This window comes from Strongylocentrotus purpuratus, unplaced genomic scaffold, assembly GCF_000002235.5.
Source record: "Strongylocentrotus purpuratus isolate Spur 01 unplaced genomic scaffold, Spur_5.0 spur5_contig_320, whole genome shotgun sequence".
Lineage (NCBI taxonomy): Eukaryota > Metazoa > Echinodermata > Echinoidea > Camarodonta > Strongylocentrotidae > Strongylocentrotus > Strongylocentrotus purpuratus.
The window spans coordinates 1-8,272 of NW_022144975.1; the positions used below are offsets into that span (position 1 = coordinate 1).

At 42.0% G+C, this 8,272-nt stretch overlaps 1 protein-coding gene across 1 annotated transcript; it reads left to right on the forward strand.

Moving 5' to 3' along the window:
* Positions 1-104: 104 nt before the first annotated feature.
* Positions 105-7,538, forward strand: LOC115923588 (hyalin-like; the record flags this gene model as incomplete). Its single annotated transcript, XM_030984600.1, has 7 exons — positions 105-272; positions 1,198-1,278; positions 2,033-2,206; positions 3,332-3,505; positions 3,704-3,837; positions 6,787-6,883; positions 7,372-7,538. Coding segments are annotated over 7 exons (995 nt in total), but the record flags the coding sequence as incomplete, so codon positions are not given.
* Positions 7,539-8,272: the final 734 nt, after the last annotated feature.

The following is an 8,272-nucleotide window of genomic DNA, read 5'->3' on the forward strand; positions in this document are numbered from 1 at the left end:
GGCCCGGGTTCGATTCCCGGCTGGACCATATGAGTAGAGTTGTGCGTTAGTTCTCTGCTGTGCTACTAGGGTTTTTCTCCGGGCCTCCGGTTTTTCTCCCGAAGAAAAAAAACACAACAACACTTTTGATCTCTTGCTGTACCCCGTGGTCAAACAAGGGTCATATGGCTGGCCACCAGAGGTGCCTTGTCGTGCTGCAGCACGACCACGTTGTAGCATTGTCCTTTGCAATTCAGCTCCTGAGCTGTGTATTCCAAGGAAAACAATACAGGGTGAGTAGAAAAAAAACGAAACCCCAATGTAGGGACCATTGTTTTAGTGAAGTTCTGCATGTAGCACTGTCAAAATGTAGGATATGAAAGTCCAACTCATAAGCTTTCTTTAGGTACATGAATCATTCAAATCACTCATGTACTTTTCAAGTTACGGAGTTTTAAACACAAACGCTGTGTTAAGGTTTTGTCCACAAATTACAAAAAAGGTCAGTGTTCTTTAGCAAAACGAAAACAAAATCACATAAGGATGTGTGGCAATTGTTTTTGTTTCACTGAAAGAACGCACATCTTTTTTGTGATCTGCTGACAGAACTTTAAAACGACGGTTGTGTTAAAACTCCATAACTTGAAAAGTGCATCAGTGATTTGAATGATTCTTGTACTAAAAGAATGCTTATCAATTGGGCTTTCATATCCTAGATTTTGAAAGTGCTACATGCAGAACTTCACTAAAACAAGGTCCCGACATTTGGGTTTCCTTTTTTTTTTACTCACTCCGTACTCTAGAATCCTGATTTCAATTCAAAGTTGCCGAGAAATGTTTTTGAATTTCTCCTGAAATCAGGTCTGGGAAACGTTCTCATTCAGCCGATAGCAGTTACACGGTGTCATGCACTGAACCAACGAATAGCAACGATGCATGCGTGTCAATGCTTGCGCGCACCCATTAAAAATGAACTACTTGTACTAAAACAGAAATTTTCAAAAATGCGTCTGTAGACGCATCTGTGGAAATGATCTTCTTTTATTGTTTTCTTAAAAACAACAGCATGTCAGAAAGAATGATTTCACAGGGATTTTAGTACCATTACTATCTTTAAACAAGTATGCTTTTCAACAACATTTTTGCCAGTAACTTTGTCGACAGCTGCAAATGATGTACTCTACCTTTAACAGATGCATCTGTTTATCCTTTCATTAGATGATGAACCGCCCAAGATAGCCTGCCCAACAGGTGTTCTCCTGGACATCCCAGATGGAGTTGTTACTGGGCCGTCTCCCTGCCAGCCCCTGATGTCACAGATAACGTACCAGGGGAGATACTCATTGAGACGACTCCTGCCAATAACTCGCAATTTCCCGCGGTGGAGTCGACTATCGTCACCTACTTGCCACAGACAGGGCAGGGAATGTGGCATCCTGCAACATAACAGTCTTCATTGAAGGTGACAGACAGACTAGTATGACTCGTGACTCAGTTTTCCACTTTCGTGACTCTGACTCTGACTCGAGTCATGAAGGCAAATGACTCGGACTCGGGTCACTAAGACAAATGACCCGGACTCGGACTCAAAGCCTTAGTGTCCTACATCTTTAGAGCTGTTATTTCGTTCTGTTTGCTAACTGTTTTCTGGGGTTTTTGGTGTCATAGATGTATTCGATTAATGGATATACCTATGACACTCTTTCGTACTTACCCACCAATGAAATCTTCTTAGCACTAAGAAATTCTTACCTTCTTACCTAATTCTTGTGTTTATTCGAAATGGAGGAAAAAGCAAGAATCTATGCATTGTAATGTTTTTTTTTTGGCTTGGTTTTCAATTATTTGTCATTCAGACCTGTCTATTTTTTGTGGAAATAGTTACTAAAAAAAAAAAATATAATAATAAATTAAAAATATACTGATGGGATCCAGGACAGTTCTGCGAGACCACTGATAATTGGTCCCAGCTCAATTCGAAATGCCCGTTCAATTTGGTTTTGTCTCGTCGTCTCCGAGTTTCAAATCCGTTTTACATTTTGCTTTTTGGCAGATAACATCCCGCCGGTGTTGACATGCCCAGACAACATGACAATGCCCACGCTTTTCAACCGATCCTACGGGCCGGTATCCTGGCCAAACCCAACCGCCACAGACAACATTCCTGATCTGCCAATCGCAATAACCTCGGGACATCCAACAGGGGGCGCTGTTTCCCTTAGGCCCGGTCACTATCGAAACTGATAGGGACCGACTCGGCGGGAAATAATGGTTCCTGTCATTTCACCATAACGATAATCGGTAAGATAACTCATATTATGAATGTATGGCGATAACCCAATAGCTCCCAGTTGGACATCTGTAGATTTAGAGGTACACTACAGCGGTGTTAAATTTAACACCATTGGGATCTATGCAGGACCATCTGGTGTTGGATTTTACTCGAGTTGTGCTATGGCCTTTGTGCACAAGTACCCCTTCAATGGCCTAGGAGAGTTGGGGGAGACCTAGAATGGTTCCCGGTCCATCCACTGCGTATTTTGAATGATCCAAAGTTATTGGGGGTGGGTATTAGTCTGGGAGACCATCGCCAGTTAAATTTGAAAGCATTTGTGCGCCGAGGACGCCTGACGCCCACGCGAAAGAATTTTCAACAATAATAGGGCCTAGATGCCATATGTAACATAAAGAAGTCGGTGGTAAACATCAGGCGATTTAAGAAACTTTGGTGTAATGTCCTCAATGATCACTAGTCAATCACAAGTCAATCACATGTCAATCACATTTCAATCACATTTCAATATAGGTCAATCACAACTCAAAAGCAGGTCAATCACTAGTCAATCACCAGTCAATTTCAAGTCAATCACAATCCAAGCACAAATCAATTACAAGTCAAGCACATGTCTGGACACAAGTCATCACAAGTTAATCACAAGTCAATCACAAGTCAATCACTAGTCAATCACAAGTCAACCACTAGTCAATCACAAGTCAATCTTTAGTCAATCACAAGTCATCACTAGTCAATCATAGTCAATCAGTAGTCAATCACAAGTCAATCACAAGTCCAATCACAAGTCAATCACAAGACAATCACAAGTCAATCACTAGTCAATCACTAGTCAATCACAAGTCAATCACAAGTCCATCACTAATTAATCACAATTCAATCACAGGTCCATCACATGTCAATCACAAGTCAATCAGAAGTCAATCAAAACACAAAAATACATACGGTATTCTTTGTAGAGAAACATTTGAGTACGTGAGAAAGATTATTGTTTATGTTATATTTAAAATGATATTTATTTTTGGCTTTTTCATCAACGGTGCTTATTGTTCCTCGCAGACATTGAAAATCCTGTTATTTACGGATGTCCGGGGAATTTGAACTATACCACTGATCTCGGAGAGCCCTTTGGACGTGCATCCTACGATGAACCGACAGCTGTCGACAATTCAGGATCGGTTCGAGGTGATAGGACTTCAAAGGAGCAACATATTCGAGATCGGGCCGACAGAGGTAGTTTACGTCGCCGTCGACGAAGCACTAAATCTGGCAGAGTGTCGTTTTTACAGTTACAGTTTATGGTAAGTGAATGAAAAAAAGATGGCAATCCAAAGTCAATCACAAATCAAATACAAAGCAGTCGCAACTTGACAGAATTGACTTTCTTTACACGAGAGATTACTTCAAAATGTCTTTGCTTTTAATTTGCAGACATGGAAAGCCCTGATGTTCAGAACTGCCCGTCAGACTTTGAGGTCTTCGTCATGCAGCTTTCGATGTCGAGCACCGTCACCGTTGGGTGGCAGGAACCAGACTTCACCGATAACTCCGGCATTGAGGTTGCCGTGAGTTCCACTCCCATTTCCAACAATCAGATGCAGTCTGTGGGGACTTATCCAGTGACTATAACTGGGGCGGATCCTTCGGGCAATACTGCAGTCTGCACGTCATGGTGGAAGTCCGTGGTGGGTAGTACTACTTGATTTTTGTTTTGCCACAAGTATGAGATGAACTAAAAGGGAATGTACAACATTTGCTTTGCTGGAATTTCAGAAACAAATGGATTTGGAGGATTAATATGTTAGAGGAAAAAATTGTTAAACTGACTTGTTTCACGTTTGGGCTTGTAGATGCTGGAAAAACCAAGAAAACCAATCATGTTCTTGTAGTCTGGTTCCCTGACCCCATTTAAGATGAAATGGAGCAATTAATTCACTTTGGGGAATTGTAAGGTCAGAGAATCACTCTAACAGGCTTGTACCCCTTCATAGGTGTGTAATCAATTGCAAAGAAAAGTCAGAATAACTAAAATATGAAAAATTAGGAACAGTTGTTGGAAAAAAGCCAGTTTTCTCCAACGCTGGTCGGCCGACCAGCGTTAGAAAAAAAACAGTTTTCTCTTCAAAATGTCAGCACACCAGGAACCACGATTTTAAAGGATGCTTTAGAATGTCAGTAATGTATTTCGTGATAATTTGATATTTGTTTTTTGGTGTTTGCAAATGTTGTATCTTCCCTTTAAACCAATGATGCATACTTTAATCTGCAAATACATGAACTTGAAAGATTAGGAATAGTTACGAGAAGACTACAGATTTTAGACTTTGCATGGTGGAGTATCATTGTAGTTTCAGTTTGCTGTAACACCATGAGGTGATAACTACTGTCGCTTAGTAGATTCAGTTGTGATAAGAACAGTCCGGCTTAGTTCTAAAAGGACCTTGTCCTGTTTTATTATCTACTTTCCTGTGTTGAAGGACTCATACTCGTACTCTAATCGTACTCGAATGTCAAAGTACTCGTACTTGAAATGATGGTACTCGTACTGGGGCAGCAAAGTACTCATACTTGACATGTCGAAATTGTACTCGATCATCAAAGTGCTTGTACTTGAATAGCAGTACTCAAAAATAATGTGGTATAGCTTGACTCACCAGGCCATATTTATCGATACTTCCATTTTTGAAATTGTTGATTGGCTTGTGGAGAATCAAAGTTTCCTGATTTTCCTCTGTGCACGTCTGGACAAACACATCTAACAGCTAGTCGTGAGTGGGTCTGTATATCGGTCTAACTGGGCCTGGGCCAAGTACGCACAATAACCATTCGCTGTATGGCCGTATTCAGAAAAACAAGGACTTGTACTTGTACTTGGAATACAAGTACTCGTACTCGGAAGTACAAGTACTCGTAATCGTACTTGTAATCGGGAGTACAAGTACTCATACTCGGAGACCTGTACTATACTCCGAAGTACAAGTACTCATACTTGTACTCGGTTACCTAAGTACTTGGCAGTACTCGGCAGTACTCGGAACTTGGAAAAAAGTACTCGGAACTTGGAAAAAGTACTCGACTACAACACTGCTACTTGGGTGGCTTGTGCGTAAGCACTTGCCTCTCACCAAGGTGACCACGGTTCGAATCCTGGCCGCGGATCGCATGTGAGTAGAGTTGTGCGTTGGTTCTCTCCTGTGCCACGAGGGTTTTTCTCCGGGCCATCCGGTTTTCCTCCCTCCGGAAAAATCAAACACTTTCGATCTCAGGCTGTGCTCCGTGGTCATATATGGGTCGATGTGGCCGGCAGCCATAGGCGCCTTCATGTGCCAGCGGCCCGACCACGTTGTAGCCGCATCCTTCGCAATTCAGCATACCAGCTGTGAGTAAGGATGATTAGCCTCCCAAATTATTATTGTTATTAATATTATTACTTTCGCTAAGTACGTTTGAAAGGTGGTGGGACTTCTCGCATTTATCTTCACTGAGGCTGAGTGAGATAAGTTTTGGACATTTCGACTAGCTGCTCTAGTCATCGTCTGGAGACTAAGGAGAGTTGGAGATGCTGCTCCTTAAAGTAGGCTGTGTTACGATTGGGAGTGTGAATGGGATGTGTTATGACTGGTGCTCGTGTTGGTGGATTCTGATTGGTTGTCTGCTGGGCATTGTGTTTAATCAGACTGTTCTTATCAGATCTAAATGTACTAAGCGAACGGTACCGTAGTTATTACCACATGGTGTTACCGCAAACCGAAACTAGACAAGAAGATTTGATCGTGAACAACAGTTTAAATGCTTTTTCATCAATGATAAACCAGTCGTTCTGTTTGAGGCGTGCGATCACATCCCCACGCCATCACACGCCTAAAAGCCTTCCAAGAAGTGCGAATAATCGCATAATCAAATAATCGTACTGCACACCTCAGCATACATTTACAGCATAATTTTATTTCATAATTTGTGAAAAATAAAGTACGTCAGTGAAGAGAAAATGGTTTTATTGTAAACCAAGATGAATACATGTATTATGAAATGTATCCCAGCTTGGACCATAGAATCACACACCTAGAAAAATCACTCGCCTAGAAAATCACACGCCTAGAAAAATCACACGCCTAAAAAAATCCAGGTGTGCTTTTTTCCACACACCTGTGATTTTCAAATCAGAAGGACTGATAAACTGGCTATACAACCAGCGGCAGCGGAATGGCTTTCAAACTGGGGGGAGGGGGCATCACTAAAAAAGGGCACTTGCTCATTAAAAGGCAGCTTCCTTTGGTAGAGCAGCATGTCAAAGGCCATCTAGGGTCACATCCACCATGCCAGGGGGATCATTTTACGTGCTGTATTTTTGAACTTTCTAGCGTACGACATGACACCTCCTCACTTCGATAACGACTGTCCGGCGAGGTTTTCCTTCGACAACGACCCTGGTTCAGATTCCTGGTTCTTGAGGATCACCACGTGGTAGCGATAGATGACAATAGCGGGTTAGCAACTGTTGTTACACCAACGAGTTGTCTTCTTATCCTATCGGTTTGACGGAGGTCTCGGTGTATGCAGAGGACAGCGCTGGTAACAACGCTACCTGCAGCTACATCATTGAAGTCGTCGGTACGTTTGCCACAATGTAATATATAAATAATATTCATAAATACCTAAGACAGTTCACCCATTCCTATTGGTTGAGAGCCCGTCACGTGGCTGGTCTTAACGGATGATAAAGACATGGTAGCTGGTCTTATAAACGCTTTCCAGTGTCACATGAAATTTGGACTTCTAAAAATCCAGTGCCTCTTACTGTTTTTTTTTGGTTGAACGTTCGTAATACTCACGTAGGCATGCCCAGTACTACCAGTGGGTCAGTATTTTATAGTCCTAAATTCACAACGCAACAACACCAGTTGATAAAGACACCGTGATGGTGTCGCAAGCTCCTGATACGAGCTCTGTGATCAAGTCCCAAAAAGGTATCTTTATTTACTGGTATCAATGTGTTATGTGAAATTAAAAAATGACAGTTTAAAAAAAAACTAGACTTGACACAACTTTACGGAGGATAGATCTTTTGATATTTTGTTGTTGTTGCTATGTTCTCTCAGATGTTGATCCTCCCAACATCACCAACGGCTGTCCTGGTGACATCATAATAAACACAGCCCTTGGAGAAGCTGTCGGGTATCCAACATGGACAACTCCTGAAGCGACCGATAATTCAGGTCAGAAAATAGCCTTGGTCAAGGCGCTCGTCATTCTTCGACGTAACGCGGTAAACGATCGGCGGCATATTCTCGCTATGCATTGCATTAAAATTACAACGCAGGACAGCAACCTCATTAGTCATGCGGCCACTATTTTATGCAAATCATTTGGATCCCGACGAACGCCTTGGTCCAATCCTCCATGTGAGGTTTTGGGGGTGGTGCTCATTATGCGAATAGCCTAACCTTAAAAGTCGTTTTCTTATTGGTCGATTCGTTGCGTGGAAACTTGCATATAGTTAGCTAGCGGTGGTACCGGCCGGCGAGACATGTACCGTACATAACACATACACAATGTTGTGTGTCGATGTCTCACATTACACACAGCACCAATGCACAAAAAATGTGGTTTCTGACACGTCCGCAAAAGGGCGAATAGCTGCAAATGATTTGATGACGTCGAGATTTAACAACGTGTGATTGGACACTCCACATATGAGCCCCGACTACACTTATCTGTATTCACATATGAGGTCGTTCGCTGGAAATCTAGCGCAAAATAAAGAAAAACGTAAGCTTTCACGGATGATTGGACCAAATGATTGCATAAAATTAGTGGCAGCATGAATTTTTAATGCACTGCATAACGAGGATATGCCGCCGATCGTTTACCGCGAACGGACGAATAAAGACGACGCCTTGACCAAAGCTAGTCAGAAAACTGCAAATGAATTTCTTAATGTTGAATGGATCGTCTTTGAAATTAACTTCAATCCTTGCACATATACAGGAGCCATTTCTT